At 38.2% G+C, this 25,519-nt stretch overlaps 1 protein-coding gene across 1 annotated transcript; it reads left to right on the top strand.

Moving 5' to 3' along the window:
* LOC139709854 (palmitoyltransferase ZDHHC20-B-like) lies at window positions 1-25,043 on the top strand. The gene is made up of 11 exons (XM_071621815.1): window positions 1-126; window positions 1,780-1,815; window positions 6,172-6,266; window positions 7,874-8,000; window positions 8,651-8,720; window positions 9,721-9,874; window positions 11,644-11,776; window positions 14,357-14,486; window positions 16,010-16,122; window positions 21,876-21,980; window positions 22,963-25,043. The coding sequence occupies exons 1-11, from the start codon at window positions 18-20 to the stop codon at window positions 23,013-23,015; spliced, it is 1,125 nt and encodes a 374-aa protein (XP_071477916.1). The 5' UTR covers window positions 1-17; the 3' UTR covers window positions 23,016-25,043.
* The last annotated feature ends 476 nt before the right edge of the window (window positions 25,044-25,519 follow it).

Raw genomic sequence — 25,519 nt, 5'->3', positions numbered from 1 at the left:
ATAATCATCAAAACAAGATGGGTGTCTTGCAAACCTGCATGAAAATTGTCGGGTGGATTCCCGTAGTTTTCATTGCTGCAGTGATTGCTTGGTCGTATTATGCTTATGTTGTGGAGCTCTGTATACGTAAGTTGGGCAATCGTAGTAATACCTATCAAAATACAAAGCAACAATACAAAATATGGTGTGGATATTTGCCTGTGTTGTACGTATTTCATATTATCCCATTCACATGATACAGGATCTTATCTGCAGCAGTGAGTCCGTGAGTCAACTTCAGTGAATGGTTCCTGCAGTGTCATACACTGTATCTATGCGAACAGCACCCAAGCAGATACGCTGTGAATGCTGTGTGTGTGGATTCCGTGTCATTGTCCTTGAGTTTGTTTGTCCGTCTGTTATGTAGATTCTGGCATGATTATGAATGATCATGATTCATGGCAGACCTGTGGGGTGTGGAATGGCATATAATTATAATTAGATGGGTTCTACTGAATGATTAAAAGAAGACTGAAGACTGAAGCATTAACTTTCAATTTATGGCAGGCAGGGCAGGGTAGCATAGCCATAGCTAACGTTAGACAGAAAGATCCGTCTGTCCGGAGGAGTCGTTTATTTTTTTGACGTTATCGCTCTCCTCCGTAGACAAGGAGGGGATCCGTGAAGCCAGACGCAGTCTCCGCGGAACATTTCCCCGACGACGACCACATACAGACCAATCTTTCGGTCAGAGCCATAGCGTAACAACGTTAGGCATAGCTAGCCGGCTAGATCCATATCCAAGAAAGGTTGAATAGAGTCCAGAAGTCACTGTTGTGAATTGTGCTGTTACGATCTAATGTTATAAAAACTTATATTGTTACTGTTAGGCCTAGCTAGGAGAACGTAAACATTAATCTGTCTGTAGTGTCATAAGTTTTATAACAAAATTAACACAACTTTTTTTTTTTTAAACTATGAGTTTAACGGTACTCCTCCCTTTGGAGGGGGTTCCGTGACGTAATCGTGAGCTCTGTGGAATATATCACTGCCCCGACAAACTTTTGAACGAAGTAGAACATGGAAGTCTAGAATGGTGTGACTAAAGTAGAAGATCTAGTTCTGCTGGTACTGTTGTACCATTGCATTGACTATGTACTTTCAACTGACTTTTTATGCATGGTGCCAACATTAGACTATTAGATATTGGTCAAGATGGTTACACTATAGATAGTTCATAATAAATTGAATACATGATGTAGTCTACCACTCCTGATGATATGAGTATAAAGAGGTAATATCCAAGAACTTACATCCTGATTTTTTTTTTCTACTGTAGGTCTAGGTCTATTTGATAATGAGACAATTCAACTATCAAATTTTGCCAATGGGAAGTCGGGATATACATTCAAGTAAATCATACTGGCCGCCTACAGTATGTTCTCTTGAAGGTCACCATGTGTTTTGCATGCTTGGTTCCCATTGCATTGCCACCTTGCCCCTTGCCATTTGGAATGTTTTTGAGAAAGATGTGCTAACAACTTTAATCATCAGAACTATGTTTCCCTATAGCCACACTACAAACTTTCACCATTTAGGTTTGTCAAGTATGACAGTGATCTACTTTTGAACTGTAAAATATGTCTTCTTTTTTACTTGTTTTGAGATTGAATAATTGCTTAGTACATGCTGTTTTGTATAGCAAAAGAGTTAACTTGTTCCATTGGCATTATGTATATTATTCTTTACATGAAATCATATTGTTCAATAACTCTCTACTCGTGTCGTTTTTTCTTCCAGTTACCCTTGCCCATGATGACAAGTTTGCACAGATGGGTAAGTATTTGAGTTATGTGCCTATTCATAAATAGTTTCATGTAAATTCAAAGTTCTTGTAATCTGTGTATAGCTGCATGAGAATCATGATGAGTCCATTCAAAAATATGTCACATGTATATAAAATGTGTATGTATTTACAGGGCTCGACATCAGCGGTGGTTTGGTGGCTGGATGGCCCAGTGCCACCAGAAAATTATGTCGGATGGCCAAACTTTCAATTAAGGGTTATCTCTTGGTGGCCAGGTTGGGCAGCTAAACTTTGAAATGATTTTTTTTTCCATGTATCTTTTTATTTCGGACCACAAAAATTCCAAAGTCAAAGATTGAAGTGGCCTGACACACAGAAATTAACCATCTCTATTGTTGCAGAGGCCAGAGGGGCAAATAAGTTTGCCTCTTCCGACGTATGATTTCCAAGATATGATATGTATGTACAAACAGCACATTTGGTAATCATAGTAAAGTTTAGGAGTCTAATCTCTGTCATAACAAGTTGTGAAAATTAAAAGTGACTTTTGAGTATGGCTTAGCGAACCACCAATCAATGACCATCTTTTTTTTTTTTCATTTGCAGCTTGTCACTCAGTTTCTGAAAATTGTTCCCTTGTGATTTTGTGATTTTACGAAGCAGACATAGTTCATATTTAACAGGGTCATATACAATGTTAATTCCTCTATGAATCTTATACTTTTAGTATACTTTCCTTACAGAGCTAGTATTGCACATGGTGCAAATCTGTGTAACAATTATGCAATTAAATGAAAATTTGTGATCCCATAATCACATATGGTGATTTGTCCAGTAAATTTGATTTCCTGTAGAAGTCATGCTGAATTACATCCAGACAGAGTTGAACAGAAGTACCACACAGTTTGAGTAACTTGAATGTATTTAGCTTACCAGTATGTAATATTGATATCTTCTGCAAAGTTGTTACCAGCAACATTGTATTGTGCAAGGGGTACCTCCTGCTCCAGTCCATGTTTTAAACTCCCTCAAAGATCCTTTAAAATTGTAATTTTCATCTGACTTGTTGCAAAAACAGTATCACCAAAATAATTTGTTTTGGGTTTTTCTTATACTGATTTTGTACAAAGCAAAGTTCACTGAAATTGGCCTAGTTCAAAAAATAATTAACTAAACAAAAGTTTCCACTAAATATACCAGAATCAATTTCTGAAGTACTTAGTACTTTCTAATGGCATTTTAGCTATACCAAATGCACACACATACTCACACACAAGCACACAGATATTATCTTCTTTCTCTCTCTCTCACACACACATGCACACACACACACACACGCACACACACACACACACACACACACACACACACACACAACAAACACATCCAACTTGACCACATGGAAGACCAGCCGTTGCAGCTAAATATGGGCTATCCAGCCATCTTCTTAGATGGAAAATGAAACAAACAAACAACACACACACATGCACAAACAATATGACATTTGTACGCAGATCATGTACATTTGAATTGTCATAGCCTTGTATGAGATTCATTTTTCTGTAATCAGTATCTCCTTCATAAAATTACATACATATGATGATGTCGATCTGCAAGATTTATGACTACAATACCTTTGTACACCAGGAATGGTGAGGCATCTACATGTATTAGCACATCTGCTATTGAGTACAGTTTGTGTGAAATTTCATGCAACAAAGGTCAACATTATGTAAACACAGGATGCATGTCAGTTGGTTAAATAGAAAACTATGGCTGGTGTACTGTAGGATGACTTTAGATGGAAACTGCCATTTAAGATCATGTGGATGAATTTCCTATTGTCATTTGGCTTCTTTCCAATGAACAGTTTCACCAAGCATTGTGCAATTTGTCTTCTGTATAGTTTTATGGCACACCATTGTACATGTTCGTTATTTCAGAATTGGCCTGTAGTACATGTAACAGGCAGCGATTTGAATTAATGTCCTTCTTTACCCCTGAAAATGCAAATGAAATCTTCTTTTATGTAGCACTTCATACTTTTCACAATCTAAAATATATGATGAAAATGATGATTTCTGTCTACAGTGTAATATCCATTGTTCTAGACATGTGATTTAATTTATTGCATGTTTTGATTATTTTAGACTGTAGTTTCTGTCAAATGACAACTTTCTAAACCTGATCGCTGATCAACTACTTTCTGGTCAAGATTCTCAAAAGAGATAGAGATATGAACCATTGGCTAAATCTGTAGGCCTGTGAGTTTTCTTATTCCATTTGTTTTGTTTACTTTGTGTTGACAATGTGGTATTGGAAGTGAAACTGATTTTAGTGCAAGAAAATGTCACATTGTTTCCCTCCCCTCCTCCCCCTTTCACATTTCATCATAGAGACCACTTTTGTAAGATACCAAAGATATTTATACTCAATATTCATCTCCTATACCGGTACTTACAATAGTCAATTTTAGGTTCTGAGGTCATCTGACATGAAGCTATAGTTGTTAGTCCACTTTAGACAAATGAAATATAAATCACTATAAAAGAAATCCCAGGGATTTTGCTTTGCTAGGGAAGGTCTTGTCAACTCTTGCATAACTCAGGTGTGAATCCAGTATTAAAGAAAGCAGCATGGATTGTATCATGGACCTTGTAGGTCCATGATTGTATGTAGCACACTGGTGCTAAGCCACCGCTTGAGGGTAAGGTGTTGTGTGTCAGGCAGGAGAGCATGCATAAGTAGACATTCTTTGCCTGCTGCTGGCACTCAAATGCAGACACAGAACTTTTAACCCTTGCTGTGCTTCGGTTGCCGCTTGGCATGCACACCGGAGTGCTTTGGTTGTGAATGGCACAGATGTCTGGAAACTTAAAGGGAACCCAAACCCAAAGAGAAATTTGGATTGAGTACCGTAAAAGCAGTGCTCAACATTAGTAGAACACATTGTCATGGAAAGTTTGAGGAAAACTGGACAGTGGATGCAAAAGTTATGAATTTTTAAAGGTTTTGGTGTTAGAACCGCTGGATGAGGAGACAACTAGAGATTATGACATGTGTGGACGACAATATAAAGAAAATATTTAAAGGAAATTCCACTAAAATTCATTTTTCATAAAAATTACATTCCATCAACTTGATACTGACACTGTTAAGGGTAGCAATTACATTTGTATTTCCCCTGCTTTCTGAAAGTGGTTAGTCAGGTGCTCTTTCATTATGCTAGAAAAGTGAATTTTTGTGGAATTTTTGTTATATTTTCTTTAGATTGTTGTCCTGTACGTCATAACCTCTAGTAGTCTTCTCATCCAGCGGTTCCAACACCAAAACTTTAAAAATGGATAACTTTTGCATCGATTATTTGATTTTCCTCAAACTTTCACTGATGTGTTCACTAATGTTGCTGCTTTCACTCAATCCACATTTCTCTTTGGGTTTGGGTTTCCTCTAATTGACAATGAATAGAGATTACCTCGTAATGTCCATGCTATCCCCATTGTCACCTTAGCCTCCCTATTGGACTGTGGCAAATTGCCACACCTGAATGGGCTTGCTAACTTTACAGCTAACCTGTAGGTTAAGTTTTGATGGATCAATGAATTTATGCTGATGAGAAAACTTCTGGGCACATGACAATGGGTCACACAGTCCCGGAGTATCCATGGACTTGGGACGACAGACCAAGAAATGCTTTCAATTTCACTTCCTGGTTAACTGGAGGGAGTACTTTACACCCAAACTGGATTGACTCTGTGTTATTTCAGTTTATACATATGACAAGACAGCATGTAATCGTATTGAAGTTAAAGGTATTTCCAGTTGGGAAAAAAAGCAATATATATATACAATGATTTTTCTACCTACAAGTATGTATTAGAAATTTGGTATTTGTTTAATAGTAGTAGACAGTTTGATAAATGACACAGTAACTACCTCCTGTGTGAGTGTCAGAGTCTAAAGATGTAATAACAAAGTTGACTTTTACAATGTAGTTCTCATGAGCATGTTACATTGGGTGTCTTGAATTGACACTTGTTATGCTATGCAAAATCTCCTTCGTGCTTTACGCCATCTAAACACCACAAAACTTCAAAGCCAATTTTCTGAACACTGTCTATCTTGTGTACTGGCTTTCCTGTCACTTCAGTCTGTGGTAGGATTTGTGAAATTCAGTGGGATATTCAAAGTAATGTATCATTTTGAAACAATAGACTTTGAAGAATACAATACTGTACATAGAGTACAAGGGTGTAAGATTTACAATGTATTTTATGTGTTGTGATTTTGTTTTGCTGTTGTGGTAAATAGTCTCATAGAAATATTTAAAGATGCTTGATATTGATAAGAATTAATTGTTTGTATTTTCTCTTTTTTTTTCTCAGTATTTTACCTCCTGTTCTACCACATGTTCCTGGTGATGTTCGCTTGGTCATACTGGCAAACTATCTTTGCTCCTGTTGGAACCATTCCTGAAAGAGTAAGACAATTTTCATTTTTCATTTTTACTGATCTGGCATGTACGGCAAGCCATCTATAGCTAAGTGCGTGAATGCTTGCCAAGTGTGCATATGCTTGCGAAGCATGCAAACTCAGTATGTATACTGTGTCTATCACCAGTGAAGCAATGTGGGGCCAGTAAAAATCAATACACAGCTCTCAACCAATGAGATTGCAGGATTTTCGCTATCCGTTCTATATACTTAACGTACTATGTGCATTGCATTTATAAATTTGACGACCAACTGTCTGAAAACACTGTGACAAGTCATGAACCCACCACAGCCATCAATTTCCCAGTTTTTGGTCACCAGTATGATTTATACGTGTTTATGTGAGCTACACCATAACTATCAGATTTTGATTTTCATTTTTTTGTCTTGTATCCTAGTAACAGGGGGCATGGCATTATATTTTTTTTTGCTATTTGGCATGACTCATGTCCTGCGAAAAAGGCTAAAAAAAAAAAAATGAAACAAAACAGGAACTGACGTAACCATTTTCATAGCAAAGCACAGTGCTTTGCTTGCTACTATTACAGATCCAGTGATCAAATTTAGTAAAGACCGTTATGTTTCGATGCTGCTGCACGGAAAGTTTTGATCAGGAAAAATTCAATGTAACATCCTCAGTCGTGAAATGTCTTCTTAGTTTAAATATTTGCAGTCCATCATGATCAAACGTTGTTATTTTAACCTTGATGATATTCTCTATACTATTTTATATTAGATATTTGACAATTAAAGGGTGTACGTTCTAGCTGTTTAATGCAAAAACGTATTACCATGTCTTTTGTTCGTACAATTGTTTTTACATATCCTAATATGAAAGTTCTTGATGCACTTTAACCCATTGAGGACGAGTTCCGAGTGTACTCGGGCAGGTGTCTATGGGAAATGCGTGTTGTAGCAAAATCAGCCCTTCCTCAATGGGTTTAAAAGACATACTTTTAATGACAGCCATGTTTTTGACCTATACTGCCAGCATATTTTGAAAAATCAGTTATGAAAGTAAGTTTGAGAATATAGTTTATGTGTACCAGCAGCATGATGAGCCCATAGTAGGAAGTTACATGTAAATACTTGATCCAAAAATGTATAATTGCATCTCATCTGTCTTCTGCAATTACTTTGCTTGTAGTATGTGTATGGAGGCTCATTTAACTGTACATGTTTACAAAAATATTCTTGTTGGAGATTCAATCTTAACCATGTATGTGCCGCTCAGTTTTGACTCTGTCTTTTCTTCTTGCTATTTGGACATTTCTACATTGAAGTTTGCATTATTTCAACCCCTTTCCATTGTACCCCAGTGTGTAAGTTTCCTACTGCAGCTTGCCGGTATATTGAATCAGCACAACTGCATTTCTATTTTTAGAGTACATGTACCATTATCAATCAAATCATATGTTCATATGTCACAAATTTTTAAAGTGAGATATGATTGAATATCTTTGGTTGACCCTGATGGAATAAAATAAACTGAAATGAATGGAACAGTAAAAATTAAAAGACAGGTGTGAGAAAAAGGGATGAGATTTCGAGATCAGTCTGACTCTCTCTCTCTCTCTCTCTTTATGTATGCTAGTTCTTCCTGAGTAGCGCAGAGCTGCAGCGCTTTGAGAGTGAAGACCGCACAGAGCACCAAGTAGAAGTCCTGCGCTACATATGTCGGGAGAAGAGGTTACCTGTCCACACAAGGACGTATGGTGGAGGTCAGGGTGAAATGATTTCATGGCAGTCATATTGTTTTATGTGTTTTCTTTCTTTCTTTTTTTAATGGAGATTTCTCAGCAGTGTAACCTTGTCACTGATGTCAATTGCTCTTTTTCTTTGTAATTATATGGGGAAAAAAACTGTATAATGGCTTCAGGATTCAGTTATTGTTTTTTTAACAAATGTCTATTTCACCGCATAGTCCCAGAGCTATGATTATTGGAAATGATGAGTGTGGTGACTGTGATACAATTTGACTGATGATATATTAGAGAAGACAGTAGATGATTATAATGGCAGCTATGAATATGAGAACATTCCATTGTGTGTGACGATGTAAATTGTAGTAATTTTGGTGGGTATGGATATGAGAATATGCCAGTGTGTGTGTGAGGATGTAGATTATAGTATTTTGGATGCATATGGATATTTAATTGTTGGTCCTACAACGTGTAGCATCAAGTATATACATATGCATTTTGTTATGATATGAGTACTACACAGACTTACAGTACGTACAATGTATAATAGCTATGAGCGGTTGTTTGGGCAAATATGAAGGTCAATGTACAGTGTATGATTCTCTGTAAGAATGTTAATCATATTACCGTGTACTGAGTGAATATCAATTATTCTTGTTGCTTTGCAGGTATACGGTTTTGCAATGTTTGCAAGGCAATCAAACCTGACCGGTGCCACCATTGCTCCGTGTGTAACAAGTAAGATAATTCCAGAATATGCTTATTTTGTCTTTATTAGTAAAATGATGCTTCTGTAATACATGTGTTTAACCATACAATTAGATTGAAGTTGCCTTACAGTTACACCTTACCAGTATCATAATTCTTCCTCAGCAGGTTTTTAAAACAAGTGAAAATACATGGCAAAAAAGCAAAACAAAATAACTACAACAAAATAATTTGTGTGCTGTTGGAAATGTAAATTTCTTTGTGGTCACACAATGAATGGTTTATAAATTCAGTGATACTAAACTCTGATATGGAATCAAGTGTTGCATACTGCAGGTAAATTTGCATTTTTGAAGGGGAAAAGAAAATTGTTTTCTTATCAAGCTTGGAATAAGGATAAGCACCCGACATATGTCAGGATTTTGAAATGGCTTTCCTTCAGCATAATACCATGTTACATTATTGCACCCTTGTAGGTGCACTACAAGTTGATTTTTGGAGCAGACTCAGACTTGTTATGCAGAATGTTTAACCATCAGTGTGTTTATGGCTTTCCTCATTATGATTTTACATGGGAGCTTTAGAATGACTGACGTCATCATGACTGTGATGTCATATGGGAATCTCTCCACTGCACCTTTGCCCATTAGTTTTTATAGGAAAATATAATAAAGTCTATTTTCCTAATAGAAATATGTAAATAACTCTCCTCATCAGATATGATGTGTTGCGTATGAATGAATGTCTGCCATGAGGCAGTCGAGTATGCTTTAAAAAAAAAAAATGTTTTCTCTGTACCTTACTGATATTAAAAAGTGGTAGTTTACAGGTGCTGATGTAATGTCACAACCAAACTGGCCTTCTTTTAGTTTTCATCAGACAAGATTGATTCAAGTGAACACAGTCATGACATTCTTAAGCTCTTAGTTTTTCTATTGAGTTCAGTTCGATAAGATTTGATTTTTACCTGCCATGCAAAAACAAGTACTAGAGTCCTCACTGTTTGCTGTCTTCTGAATCCTGCCTGCAGATGCATTCTGAAGATGGACCATCACTGTCCGTGGGTCAACAATTGCGTCGGCTACTCCAACTACAAATTCTTTGTTCTCTTCCTGCTCTATTCAGTCCTCTATTGTACCTATGTTGCCCTAACTGTTCTACCATATTTCATCCAGTTTTGGTCGGTGAGTAGCCTGACTTTTCTTAATGTGTATGATTAAACCATGTTAATGTTTTTACTTGGCGAGAAATTAGGACACTCTCTAATTTTCTAGATCATGAGCAATTAAGATTGGCACAATCTTTGATGTGTGCTCCTGTGAAATACCTTCATGAATTCTTTGTTTGATTAAATGGTGTAGGAGAGAATGCCAAACTTTGGCATTTAAGAGTAGACTTTGGTGGAGAGGTTTAGATCAAGGGTTGTTTTGATGTTTCTTTGGTAATTCATTACAAATCTTTTCATATGAGAGCACTGAAGATTGATGGATTATCAAATAAAAAGATCTGCAATGGAATCCATGTTATTGTTTTGTTGTGGAGTCTACATCATGAGAAATTTGATGAAACTCTGTGAGGAATTATGTAATGGTGCACACATTAAAGCCAGGCATGAAATGATGTAGAATTGTAATTGATTGAAATGTAGAATATGAGGATACAGTGAAGCAGATTTTAGACAATGTGTGTTCTGAAATTTGAGAGGGTGATGAAGGACGCATTGTGAAGAATATTTTGACCCGATTCGTTGAGGATACCTCCAGATTACAGTAGGTCAAACAGACAGCAAAGTTTCCTAGGTGATTGAAAGTCAAAAGACCACCCTGCGATATGAATGTACGTGGGATTCTGTGCTATTGAAATATATAATTCTGGGCATTGCCGTATTTTGAATTGACAGGACATAACTGGGCAGGGTTCGTCCGGATTCCAAATCATGTTTCTCTTTCTGTTGTCGGCCGTGTTTGCGCTCAGTGTTCTGGCGCTGTTCTGCGTGCACAGCCGCCTCGTCTCCCAAAATCAGTCAACGCTAGGTATGATGGCTCTGAGGAGTCGGTCTTAGGGTACAAACGTTGAGATAAGTCTTCATCTGGGTGAGATTCTTCCTGGTTCCCCCCTTCCAGCCAGGCTCAAACGGGCAAGAACAAGAAGCTTTTTAGCATGACCATGTCCGAAAGAGTGCCAACAATGATACTACTTAGCATTGAGGAGAAATGACACAAACTCTTGCGTATGGTTATATTTTTAGACTTTGAACCAGATTTTTCATAGTCTAACAACTTTGTGGAGTGTAAAATTTGGCTTTGTGTCGGCAAGGGAAGGAGCCAAGATGGATGCCACTCAATTATCCAACAAGGGTGTTGGTTCTTTGCACTAATCATTATGTATTTCCCTTTATTTTTGTTTTCCCCCCCTCTCTCTGTCCCCTGAACATGCTCTTATCGGGTGTCTTGCTGTCCATAAATAAACCAAAATGCCCTGCACGTGGCTTTAAAATCCCATACACTTCTACCTCTCTCCAAGCTTTGTTTCATCCATCCATCATTTGCTCTGCCAATCCTTCAAATTCCTCCTTATGTTTCTTTGTCTTGAACATCATCTCGTCTAAAATCTGTCATTAATTTGTCTGATTTCCGTTGCTCATCCCTGCCCTTATTCTATTATTTTCTTGAGTTCCTCGCTCAATTCCACATCTTGTTTTACTTCTTCATCCGATTGTTATAAATCCTTTTTTTTTTAATCTTCATGATAATAATGATTACCACACCACTTTGTTTTACACACTAATAAATTACACATTGCCATGCCATCTAATCTGAATCTCTAAAACAACAACAACAAAAACAACACACCCCTCCCTTGTAAATGAGTACACCCCTTCTCCTGCCCGGCCCCGCCCACACTGCTCGTTGTGCATCAACTGCCCATGTTCCGCTCCGGTCAACCCACCCAGGGCGGCTTGCAAAACAAGAGTGGGCGATTCCACATCCTCTTCCTGTTCTTTGCAGCGGTCATGTTTGGTATTAGCACCTCTATTCTCTGCTGTATGCACACCCATCTCAGTCTCGTCAACCGCAGCACCCTGGGTAAGCTTCAGTGGTGGGTGGGGCCTTTTGGGTGGGGCCTTGGGGTGGGACTTGTTTGAGTGGAGAGAGAGCCCAGAGTTATTACATAAAGTAATAAATAAGAATATTTTTACTCTGATAATGAGCATTTAGTACAAGTTAAATCTCCTGAACATGAAAAGAAGGAAGGAAATTGTACCTGACTTAGTATATATACTTGATAATTTTTGAAAAATGTAAGTTTCTACCAAAGTTACTATGGTGTGTTTCCTTTAAAACTTATACAAGATAGATATATTACTTGCAGGGACATCACACATGATGAACTCCAGTTTAATTGGTTGTATTGATTGCATTATGAACCCATATAACAGAATGGAAAATAGCCCCTATCCAAATACTCAAGAATAAGAAAATGAATCTTATGCAGGTACTTGAGACAGAAAGCTGAGATTTTATTAGCTTGAGCTGTGACTTGCAACACTGAGACAATTTTCAACATCCATCATTGACAAGGAAACTTAATTTACTTCTCTGAATATGATTTGCTGTATCATAACCATGCACATAAACACAATACTAGTTTATAGTTTTATAATTCTTGCTGGTAGCAGTAGAAACTTTTCCAATAACATAAACGTTTGATAGCACTCACATGATATTTTTTTTTTAATTTCAGCATCTGTTGACAAACGGACGAGATATTTACTTTTTATGTTTACTGATGCTTGATATTATCCAACAAATTCACCATTGTCTTCTCTCTCAGTTTCAGTGCCTAAACTTGTAAGTCAAAGAATCACATGACAAAAGTAAAGCTATGTTGTTTTATGGCAGATACTGAAAGAGATCAATGTGTAGCTTAGTTCAATCTTTAATGTACAGAGAAAAACATGTTTCTATTGCAAGAATAAATGAATCACTAAAGAGAATAATTAAATCAAACACATAAGTTTTCATTTTACAAATGTGAATAGAAATCGTTATTGTCTAATGTTACACAAATAATGAATGTTTATGAGTGCATTGGACAGAATATTTCACGAGGTGAAAGATGAAATGATCCATTCAACTCGGCTGTGCCTCGTTGAATGGATCCAAGATTTCATCTTTCACCGAATGAGATACTCTGTCCATTGCACGAATGAAAAGCATTTATTATTTGTTTTACATAACGCCTAAAAATAGATCCTTGTCATCTAATGTTTTTTTATTAACTATTTTAGAAACAAGAGAGAATCTGAGATCAAGAGATTGCTCACTGAGGGCTTTATGCTAGCGCGCTGTCGCATCACGCACTGCAAACGCAAGCATCTTATACGCATAGTGTGCTGGGCTCTCGGCGTGCGTGCAATGGAGCAAATGGTGTGGATCCAAAATTGCATGGCTTAATGGAGCCACAATTGCACGGATGATGACGTCATAGTGAAATGGGCCGAATGATCAATGTCAAACAGCCAATCAAATGACAAGGATCTCTTCAGGCATTATATAATACATCATAGATTTACTACTTTCAGTGCATTTTTTTTTTTTACAGTGAGTAGGATAAGCCATAGCTAAAAATAATATTTCAAAGCCATGAGAAATACAAATGAATATATGGACCTCTCTGCCGAAGAGATCAAAGCCTTTAATATGCATGAAAGTTCACTGCTGACAGCAATGTCAATATGCTGTATATTCTCAGAGAAATTTAACTTTCTACACATACCCTGAAAAACAGTGAACAGCAATAACAAAACAACAGCAACAACAACAACAAAGATATGAAACTCATATGCATGCAGAGTACTTTGGGTATGTCTCTGGCACCAACATTTTTTTACCATGGAGTAAAACAGGGATTAGTGGTAACTTTGCTTTTCTGTTAGTGTTACGTTGCATCATCATGGAACGTTGTTCATATGCTCTCCTGTGCCCTGTTAAATTATTTTATGAACCTCTATTTGTCATTCATTTTGAAGTCATGTGTCCCAAAGAATATGTGCATGGCTGAGTGTAGTACAAATTGTGTGGTTTTTTTTAGACTAGTATTAGTTTCATTTGAGATCCTGAACAGTAGAAAGCCTTAAAATGGAGAGTTCATTCCCCTGGCATGAGTAAAAACACCTTCTTCTTCATTCTCATTGAAGTGTAGTATGAAATATGAACGGAGATTTGCTGATAGTGTGATTACTGCAGTTTGATTACTGTTAGCTGAAATTATCAGGAATTGATTCAAATTGGTTCTTCTTTAAATGAGTGCGGTATAGATTATAGATGATAATCATTTTTCTTTGAACCGATAAGACTGCTACATGTGATATTTTTCATTTACTGTAACACCAGTTTAGGAATAATGCGCCCCGAGATATACACATTCTGTAACAAGTTAGCTGACAAATTATTCTAATGGTGTGGATGGGAATCTTGGCGAATGTTATATTTTTTGGCATGGTGCATGTTTACTGATAACTGGCAATGGCAAATTTTATGGGGCTGAATGGAATGTGCAGGTGATGTTGATTATATAAGCATGTCAAATCACAAGAGTGGAGGCAAATTCAGGAGAATTGGTAGTGATTTTCCTGACACCCGACCGTTTGTTCTCATTTGAAGAATCTTTCCGGGCACCAATATTCCGCCATGGACCAGACAAAGAGGGATTTAGTCATGGCAGTTTCAGCGAAAACTTCAAAGATATCTTTGGGAACAGGAAGAGGTACTGGCTCTTGCCAATCTTCACAAGGTGAGACATGATGAAGTTCTTTTCACAAGCATCATATAGAACCAGGAATATATGCTGGTGTTCTATTAATCCTCATCCAACTTGCAACAAAAAGCAAACAAGCAATAACAAAACAAAAACATAAACAAAAATGTATTTTTATGAAAAATAGAAATGTTTTAAAAAAAAATGTGTTGCTGTACTGAGGAGGAAAATTTGCGTTTTCTATGTTCATTTATGTATAGATGTAGAGTTCACAAGTTTGGATGGAACATATTGAACAGCATAGCTGGTGTAAAGAGGGAACTGCATAGATGAATAACAGTGAAAAGTTACATGGTAGTATGTGAGTGTGAGGTAAAACACGTACTCGACACATTCAGTGTGAGATACACTGTATTGTTCAGATGCGGTGTGCCAAGGAATTTCAGTTCATTTTTTTTTTTAATAGTAAAGCAAATATCCTCTTCTCTGTTAGCCTGCACAAGAAATACAGGAGGTCTTCACTGAGTTTGTTTTGGGGTTTTTGACTAACATCTTCAGGATCTGTGGGAAAGCAAAATCTGCATGTAGTGGTGTATTACTGGGCTGTCTTTTAGAAGGCAAGTTTAATGATGAAGAAGAAGTTCTCAGGGATATCTTGGTGTGGCACAGGTAGTAGACCTATCTGATTCATAGCCATTCATATAGGATGAATTGTTTGCAGTTTGATAATGAATTATCAAATACCTTGGTATGTATACGGCAAACCAGACATTTCCAGTACCCCTATCAGGATGTGGCGTACTGTATCCTTTTTTCCGTGTATGAATGTATGATTGGTTTAAGGTTGTGGGTTTTTTTATGGGGGCGGGGGTCAATTGTGGTAATACCAACAATATTTCCTGAATCAGTATTTTCAGTCCATTCACCTTTGACACTATTGAAAGGTATCTTAAGATAGGGGATGAGGTCTAATTCTAAAATTGCATTTAAGAATATTCCTTTCATTCAGGCATGGTACTTGTTTCCTTTTTTAAGATTGAAACATATACTGTAAAAGTGGAATTTTTTGCGCATTTCGCGCTACCAGGAACTAGCACAAAAATAAAAGCATGCGAATATTTTTGCTTGCCACATGTTGCAGTAGTTGATGTCTTGGTTCTACGGAATTAAAAACACGCGAAACTCTTCTTGCCTGGCCGAGCGCGAAAAATTAGTCGTGCAAAAATATCCACTTTTACAGTATGCTGGACAAAATTATCTTTCTGTAAGAGCCCCTGTGTGACCAAAATCATGCATTTTTAGTCCTGTGCGAGGAGAGGCATTTTGATGATAACACTCTATTTTGTAGTCTTTTGGTAAAGATCAGACATTTGCCAGGGGTAGACTACAAGACGGTTTTGTGTGTAGATGATCATCATTTTGATATCAGTCTGGTTATAAACATTGACATCCGACCACTCTTTGAAGTTTTAGCTTTAGAAATATACATTGTGTGAAATACTGCTTTACAAGTGCATTTTGTTTCCCTGTTCATGCCATCCTCTTCGTGTGAACCGCAGCAAGGGAGACGGTGTGGTGTACACAGTCCAGTGTAGGGATGATGACTCCGACCGCCTCCTTGATGCCGGTATCGACAGCGATGTGTTGAGTGGGCAGGAGGAGGATGCCAGTGGTGAGTTGATCCCCCGCCTGTTGGCGTGGAAACCAGTACCTAAGTTTGGGAGGATGGAGTGCGCTTACTTCACACAGTGGCTGTGCTTTGTTTTGATTAGTTTCTACGCACCTTTTACCATGTACTTTATATGAGACAGCTGGGGAGTTTGTTGAATAATGGGTCCACTGACTGCCTTGAAGCCCCATAGAAGTGTCATTCCTGTATTAAAGCAAAGAAAACAGCAGGAAAGTGTACAGTAATCTTCATATAAGCAGAGCTTTAATTGCCTTGGATTAACAGTTATTTCTGCAGTGGGAATTATGTATCAGATGAAAGCAAGGAGTACCTCGAGGTGGATCTTTTTCGTCGACTAAATGACGTCTGCACATGCTATTTGCATATTCATACAGTATTATCACATGTTTTGAATTATGGCATACCTACTCTGGTTACAAAAAAAAAATTTTATTCATCCATCATACCATATTTGCCCAAATTGTCGGTATGTTGTCAAAAGAATAACATATAGCTGTACAAATTAGTAAATTTGTGGATGCTAATGTAGAGGAGGGTCCAGATTTTACTACTAAACTGCTGAATCATTTGAAGTAAAAATCAAATGAAAATAATATTCTCCAGTCTCATGTAGTCTTTGTCATCTATCTATGAGATTTTCTTCTTTTTTGTTTTTTGAGATGTCACAATGATGCATTGACAAGAAGGTGATGAATTTAGAATGTAAATAAAAAGGCTGAAAACACGACGGCCGTTATTCAGAGAGGTAGTGTAGATTTTATCCATGGTTTGGATATTCTAGTAGTCCATGGAGTCAGCTTGGATTTACATAGTTTTAAAAACAAACAAACAATAAAAACAACAACAACAACAACAAAAACACGAGATATGAAACTCGTCACACTGAAGACGAGTTAGGTGATACGCTTGGGGTCATCAGATGTCGGTCATCCGTGATCGACAAAGAAAAGAATGTAATACAGAACCTTGAAGTTCTAATGAGATACTTAGTTGAACTTTTTTGGGCCTACATTATTCAGATCACATTTGTTTTTCTGTCACACAAACTAAGTGGAAATTCTGTGCGTGTGCGACTAAGTCGATTTACGGACTTTTTGAGTACTTACAGTGCATAAACTTAGACCCCGTTTACGGTGCGGGGCTGGGCCGAGCCGCGGCCGAGCTGCAATCAAGGACAACCTCAATTGCGAGGCCGAGCCCCGCAATTTAGTCCGTTTACACTGCCGGGCTCGGCCGCGCTTTTGATTCGAACCTTTCAATATTTTGTCGTAGTGGCGCTCTACCCTTTTAAACAAACGCAATTTGGTATTGTCTGGTTTTCAGATCCTTTGCCAACTGAATTCCGTGGCGACGAAGTCGCCGTTCGGGCAAAGGCCTTTGTCGAAGGAGAAAATCCTTTGCAGGACAAAACCACCTTAAACTATACTAGTTTTCGACGTTGAAGTAGTTAATATCCTGAATAGCGAAATAGTACAGGCGAGGGTTTGGAAGCCAGACTAAAATTGGCCGCGCATTTAGCCCAGTTTGCGCTTACACTGAGAAAAAGGCCGGGCGCGACCGCGGCTCGGCCGCGGCCGAGACCACCTCCAGAGCGTGGCCTAATGCGAGGCCAATTTTGGCCCCGCATATGGCCTTTTGCGCGTTTACACCGAACGCGGCCGAGCCTCGCACTGTAAACGGGGTCCAAGTGATCCTCGGCACGTACAAATAAAACATGACAATTAAGTGTTTATAACCATCCTGGCTTTAACAGTGGCCTTTTAAAACATGACCTTTGACCATTATTTACATAACCAATATGACTCCCTCTAATCTTGCTATCACAATGATCAGTTCAGAGAGCTCTTACAACTATATACAAGCCTGTGAGATTTACCAGCAGTAAAACCAATGAAGCCTCCGATACAAAACAGGGGATATAGAGCAAGTGAGTCTGTTTACATGAGAATGTGATTTATCCTGGACGAAAGTGATACCTCAATTAAAGAGAAAAGGGCAAAACATCACCTTTAACCATGTAACTATAGGTCTCCTCCAACTAAGAGTACACTTTGAACGTAAGCTTATACGTGAATGATAATTTATGACGATCTCACGTGATCGACACACATTCAAAGGGGACAGTTAGAAGTGGAAGGAGTGCTTAATCGTGTCATTAATTCCTAATCAATGACACCACTACTTTAGGCATATCATAATTTCTCATCTAAAATCAATGGCCTATAGGACTCATGCACCATTACTTGTATCGTGCATAAACTTTGTTTTTTAAGCTTTGAGTGAAACGTGTCATAACATAATTCTGTAATTCCATCAGCAGTGATCGATATAATAAAGAAGAAAGATATATCACCGTATTGAACGCTTAGAACCTAACGGGGGGGGGGGGGGGGGGGGTATTATAGCATGATACTCGGTTCTTTACTGCCCAGATGCCAACAACACCCATCACCCACGGCTACGCATAGAGAAACAGCCATGGCGAAAATAAAACTTTGCTTTCTCGTAGGCAGAATGACACAGAACCCCGTCAAACACACTTTTATTGGCAGGGATGGGCATGAAAAAGTGTATTACTAATACTAAACAGCGTATGCATTCCATTCATGTGGCGCGAGATACCTCTATAGCAACATAAAGCCTGTCTTCAACTCCGTTGGTCGAACAATGGCAACCTGAAATTTCAAAGAGATGAGCGAGACGCTATATACACCTGGCCCAGAGTTAATTTATTCAGTTCTCATTCCTACTTTAAGTTGGGTTATGCTATTGTAATCATTCCCATCTGCAGTATAACAAAACCAAAGTGAGGGAAAAGGGGAGAGAAAAACGAGAGGTGGCAAAAGGAAAACTGCATGCACAACTGCAATCCATGTCATTGCGTGTGACAGGTGAAGCAAATGTATTAGTTGTTATAGCAGTGGTTTATGAGCATAAACTGGCAAATAGACAGACAATGTCAAATATAAAAACCATCAATTTAATGTCAGAGAAGATGGTAAACAAGATGCATTGAAACTGTAACTAAATCGCTGCTCTTCTACTCGATCACGGAACGTCTAACTCTATATTCAACAAAAAACAAATGTTAGGGGAAAGAAACAAATTTAGATATAACATTCTTAAATTAAAAACAAGAAAAAAAAATGTCCACGTCAGGATTAAAAAAAAAAACGCCGCACGAACATGCATTATATTCTAGATGGGAATACGGTCTTGATGCAAAGGTCCAATGATTGTCTCATTACTTTAAAAGCAATCTATGGTTCCCTTACCATCACCAGTACCACACCACAATGACGTCTCTAAAATCAATGGTAGCACATTTATCATTGCATCATGCATTAACTCCCTTTGCCTAAACTACCAGTGGAACGTGTCATATTATATTGCGTATTTCGATCAGTAGTGATTGACTTTAAAGAAGAAAGATGATGCAAAAAATTGAACGCTTACCACATTGCTTATAGGGCTATTCCAGTTTGGTACTGATCTGTTCTATTCTCCCAGATGCCAGCAACATAATATCACCTATGGCTAACTAGTGAAACAGCCATGACGAAAATAAACGACAGAGAACCCCGTCATAATCACTACACTTGGAAAGGTGTTGCCCGAAATTCCTCATTATGAAGCAATATCAAGTCACTTCCTTCCCTGCCTGTCTTTAACTCCGTTATTTGGTCAAACAATAACCTGGAATTCCAAAGAGATAAGCGAGACGCCATGCACCTGGACTAGAGTTAATTAATTCAGTTCCCATTCATGTTAGTTATGTAAACGAACACGTTCCTAAATATCCTGCTACAGTATAACAAGAACAAATGAAGAGAAAAGGAAAGAGAAAACGAATCGTGGCAAGCGGGACACTGTAACAAGGGGAAATTTACAACATTAAGTGTGACAAAATTATTGAAGCAAACCCAATCTCCAAACTCCAATACAAAGCAAGGGAAATAGAGCAGCCGTGTTCACGGGTTACGTACACTTGATAAAATAATACGATAAATGACATCGGAGTAAAGCTGAACTGCCGAAAAAAAAAGAGAGAAAAAAAAAGAAGAAAGAACGGATAAAAGTCCTGCGGGGGTCGAACCTCTCGCCTTCCGGTATGGCGTTATGAAGAACCAGCGCGCTAACAGATTATGCCACATTGCTGTCCTGAAGATCGAGTGCAAAACTTAAATGTAAATACTATTGTGACAGTGTCGACTTGTGATGGCGCTATTCAATTTCTCACAAGTGGCAGCGTGGATTCGATCAATATACAGTTGCAAAGAAAAATTGGGAATCGTTCCGTACAGATTGCATTCTCATTTTCAGTTTTAAATTGCAAAATTGTCAACCTGATGAGGAGATTTGAAAACATAAAATGCATGATTACTAAAGCTTATTGTCTAAACTACAACATATTTATGTTTCAGAGGAAATGGAGCAAAATCAGATGAGGTAAAGGTGCTTAAACGTTGTCAAGTCAATGCATGGTTTAAAAAAAAAATCACCTCCCATAGACATAACACGTAAACTTGTCTGATTTTGAGTCTTTACCTTTAATCACAATTTCTAGTGTGATGACGTCATCATATTTCAAAACCATCACATGGACTTGAAAGGCAAATGTTCAAACTGCAACATATCTGAATTTGGGATAATATTGAGCTTAAACAACAGAGATACGAGCAAATGAATGTCAGAAACAGTACCTCAAAAAAATCAATTCCACTTTTTTCATCTAAAATGACGATATGATGACGTCATCGCGTTTTCCTGGCAATATTGATACCAGGAATGTTATTTACAATTCATATACTTTTGTAATATGCAATAGAAATATAGGGTCAACGGACGATTTAAAGAGCCATGGCGAAATAAACAAAGACATGTTTTTTCACTATATTTGCAGAAAGACGCGCACGTGGAATTTCAACTTTGACGCCAGTGCATTCCTTTGTTATAGGTCGAAATCGATCGGAAATCAATGGATATTGTTACTCAAAGTATCAGGAATCCAAATCAGTCAAAAAAATTGCATTTTCATGTTGCTTACGGGCTCTGCGCGCGGAATTGCGCGGACGGACGCGCACGCGAGAAAATGTTTGAAACGCTTAAAATTGTCTGAAACTTCGAGATTTCCCATTGGGAAGTCGTTTTGAGCCTTTTAAAATTTTGACGCGCGCTTACGCGCGCGTAATGATGACCTGTGTAACTAGCGTTAAAAAGTAAGATAGAGCGTGACCTGAACTTCATGTCCACCGAAAATGATACAGAAATGACATCTAGTTATGAAGTTATGATCGATCATGTGACAAGGTCCGAAAATCACAAAATGGCGCCTAGATGACGTCATAGATATGTTACTGTCATGAAAACCTTATTGTGGCTAGATTTTGTCATGAGACATGTTGACTGAAAATGTCATGTTATTTCGTTATGTCATTCTTGAGATATTGACGACACAAAATTGTCCAGAAAGAAAGAAGAATAAAAAAAAATAAAGAGAGATTTTGACAATCACAATAGGTGATACGCTGATAGCGTATCACCTAAAAACATAAACATCATAGACTTTCCTTGCACATCAGCATGCATTCATTATTGGATGTCTTGGTGGCATTCCAGTTGTTTCATACACATTTAAACACATTCAAAAATTTTCTTTATGAATTCTGGCCAGAGTGTGTATGAAATAAATAAATTAATGATCTGTGTCGCACTGTTTGGGTACTGCCGCACAGGAAATGGTGACCTCCATGGCAGCATTCGAACCGGAGCCAACTACCAGTCCATGAGCAGCCAGCAGCAAGTGACCATCCAGATTGACCGAGAGAAGGCCGGCCCAGGTACGTCCTGAGGTGTAGCTAGCTCACTGGGTGAGGACTGCCGGGAGATTGATTCTCCCAACACGGGGCATGGAGAGGATAATGCTTTGATTGTGGCATGCCATGCAATGTTCGAAAGCAGAGACGATCGCTGTCTCTTTTTGCTGGCTTTCGTGTAGGTTTAGAAGCAAGAAGTTACGAAATATTCACTTTTCAAAGTGATAGCAAGCGTAATTTGAAAGATGAGGTTCATATTTACAACCTCGATTATTGTGATATCAAGTGTTTGAGTCTGTACAGGCTTGTGTTAAGAGCAAGAACAAGAAACAATGCTATCTGTTACTGGTGCTCATTTGTGTATGTGTGCATGTGTCTGTGTGTTTGTGTTTCTATGCGTCCCTCTGTCTGGCTGTCTTTGTCTGCCTGTCTGGTTTGCTGTCTGTCTGTCTGTAACATCAGTGCAGCTGGATCTCCCTATCTCTCCACAGATCAAGTGATGTTTGCTGTGATTGCATGGCGTGTATATCAGTTTCCAAAGTTGTATTGAAACGTGATATAATGTAGATTGGATTACATGCTGTGAATCAGAAACTTTCACAAATTTAGCAAGGAGGCAAGATCAACGAAATTAAAATGCCCGCAAAAGTTCTTGTCCACACAGTGCATTGAATGCATGTGGTTATTTGCAAAAGTTTCATGCCGCAAAAAATGGCCGTCGGCTCCAATTCGCAAAAGTTTCATGCCACGAATGTTTTGGGCTTTACTGAACTCTACAAAATCGTGCTTCTTAAAGTGTGTGTGCTGCTTTGCATGTGCATATGTCTGTTATTGAATGTTTTATGTTGCCTGCTGCTTTTCATATGCTGATGGACTAAAGTTTTGTTGGCATTGTTGATGTGTACCTACAATTGTAGTTTAGTTGATGTTGTCACTCAAAGTTGTACTTGAGGTTTGTACCACATTGTCAGCAAATCTTCTTCCCTTACATTTTGACTGTCGACAGGGGGAACAGTAAACCTTGGAGCAGATATTGAGGCAGCCAATGGCCTGAAGTGAGCAAGGATTGGATATAGCAGGAAGATCGTGTGATGAATAGGGAGAGTAGACTTTTTATAAGGGAGCGGGAAAAAGCAGTGCAATGCAAAGCCATTGGCTAGTAATGGTAGGCTGTCTGCAGGACGCCAACTAGCTCCCAGTTATATCTGGCAGTGCAATGAAGGGAAACAGATCTCAATATACGCAGCACAAGACCCATGATTGTTTTGAAATATCTAGATGTTACATTCCTGGATTTGACTCTTCATGTTTCTTCTCATCGCACAGACAGTAGAACTGTGTCCCACGTCTTCTATAATCTATGCATATCCTTATTTCTGTATCTTTTTATTTGCACATATCCAAGTACGTTCCCACGCTTCATGACATATATATTTACAAAGTTAGTGGGACGAATGACTTCAAGCATTGTAGATCTAGTGACACGTCATAAGTGCTTCCCCAAAAGCTGTTCACATCTTAGCGTAAGTACTACCTTGTGATGTCATACACATTGGGAACCGTTTGTCTTCGTTGCACTGTAAGGCCTGTGGCACCCACCTGCATGAGGTAGGAAAGTATTCTTGTGACTAGTCTCAAATTCCAATTAAGAGTGACTCAAATCTAGCATTATTTATGTCACGCATGGAAGCTTGCCTGTATAAAGGTGGTAAAATATATGTGAACACTGGCACTTAGCTCTGATCATATGTGACCTGACACCATGTGAAAGCCTGAAAAAGTCGCCAAGCATTATATTTCTGTGATATTGTCAACTTGCAAATTCTCCAAACTCCAGGCCTTCCAATAAAGAGATATTGTCTCACAATCTTTTTTCTAAAACCAACCACAAAAGCTGTATGAAAGCTGTCACTAGATAAATTTTTATTTTGACGAGTGGATTTTGTAGATGCAGGTGTGCATTTAGACATAACTCATCCATCAATTCAGAACATTTTTGTAGCTTGCTTTGTAAATCCCCAAAGTTTCTGATTGCAAAATGCTTGAAGACTGTAGCTGAGAATAGAAATGAAACTTTGCTTAGGTTTTGTACAAATGTCAGATGTCTTTCCTGTCTTTTTCAAATATTTGGTTGTATTCAAATTTCCCCGTTTTGCACTTTTCTCAGCTTTAAAGGTCTGCGACTTTATCAGGATGACTTTGTTGTAGGTCACATATGTGGCGAGTCACCGTCAAACCCAAACAAAGCTGCCAGCAAGAGCTAGTGTACTGACCGACAGACAATACAGCACTCTCCGCGTAATCGGGTATCGCTTAAACGGGTACTCCGTTTAATTGGGTAGTGATGTCAGAGTCACCTCCAATGCACATTAAAATTACCTGATAATCGGGTTGCCTCTCCGCATAAATGGGTAAATAATTTTCTTCTAATCTAATTTCTACCCACATTTTATCGCAGATATAACACTTTGAGAAATCATGCATGTCAAATTTTCCACGGCTAATTGCATTCCCTGCTTAATTTGCAAAGAAGATCGATCATTTGGGAAGTGATTAAACATGAAAACACATGTACACTTTACCGACTTGCCACACGAAAGGGATGTATAATATGCCGTGTAAACACGCGTGTTAAGCATGCAGTGTAGGTGTTTGGTGCAGTGTACAATGTATGTAAATACACATTGTGTGTGTCAGTTGTGAATGAGACGTGTTCTTCTGTTAATCGGGTACTCCGCTTAATCGGATAAGAAACACTCTGCCCGAGCCTACCCGATTATGCAGAGAGTACTGTACTTTCCTCATTGAAAGATGTTGTCTGAGGTCTCGTTGCTTAGTTGCTGGGCACAGTGAAGAGTATAGAGGAAGAATTGATCTGGCAGCTATGTTTGGGATGGATAGTCATTATGTGGCGTCTCTTTACTGTTAGCCTTGTCTGTATATATGGTATGGAAACTCTTACATTGGTACTAGCTGCCTGCATCCAAAGAAAGAAATGTAGAATCTAGTAGTGATTTTTTTTTCTATTGTAAGTATTTTGATACGGGGAGGATGGAGAGGATTTTTAAAAAAGAAAAACAAGGTAGAAAATGAAAATGATAATGATGTGTCTCATCGTTGTAGTTTTGGTGATAGCTGAGCTGAGTCACTCATTCCATTCATTTTTTTTTTAAATCATGAAATAAACTTGTGCTGTTACAGCAGTTCAATGGAAGAGAGAGTTCAATTAGAATTGGCATTCATTACATGCAGCTCCAAAAATTAAGCATAGACGTTATCTTTCATAATCGAGACAGGGTATGGGTATGGTAGCAAATTTAATGTAGTGAAATGTACTCTGAACATACTGACATTCATGTGATACTGATGTTTCAATGTAAACCTCGCACCCTGAGTCTACCAAAATTATCAATAAATTTTAGATGTGGCTGTGAACAAAATTTCTCGGCTGATATCCGCAAGTATGTTGCATTTCAAATATGTTTCTCGAGCGTTCAATGAGCAAACGAGACAAATTATAGATTGCGCTAAAAACTTGGTCTATGACTGCTGAGTAAGTTTCG

This window comes from Diadema antillarum, unplaced genomic scaffold (assembly GCF_040938485.1).
Source record: "Diadema antillarum isolate AM-2024a unplaced genomic scaffold, OU_Dant_1.0 seq00001474_RagTag, whole genome shotgun sequence".
In the NCBI taxonomy this organism is placed as follows: Eukaryota; Metazoa; Echinodermata; class Echinoidea; order Diadematoida; family Diadematidae; genus Diadema; species Diadema antillarum.
This window is presented reverse-complemented; position numbering and strand designations above follow the sequence as displayed.

What these genes read in the sequence shown, in the direction of transcription:
- LOC139709854 (XM_071621815.1), top strand. Translation starts at nt 18, where the DNA reads ATGGGTGTCTTGCAAACCTGCATGAAAATTGTCGGGTGGATTCCCGTA. An exon ending in TGACAAGTTTGCACAGATGG is followed by an intron (nt 1,816 to 6,171) that starts GTAAGTATTTGA and finishes TTTTTTTCTCAG; the next exon opens with TATTTTACCTCCTGTTCTAC. An exon ending in ATTTCATCCAGTTTTGGTCG is followed by an intron (nt 9,875 to 11,643) that starts GTGAGTAGCCTG and finishes CAACCCACCCAG; the next exon opens with GGCGGCTTGCAAAACAAGAG.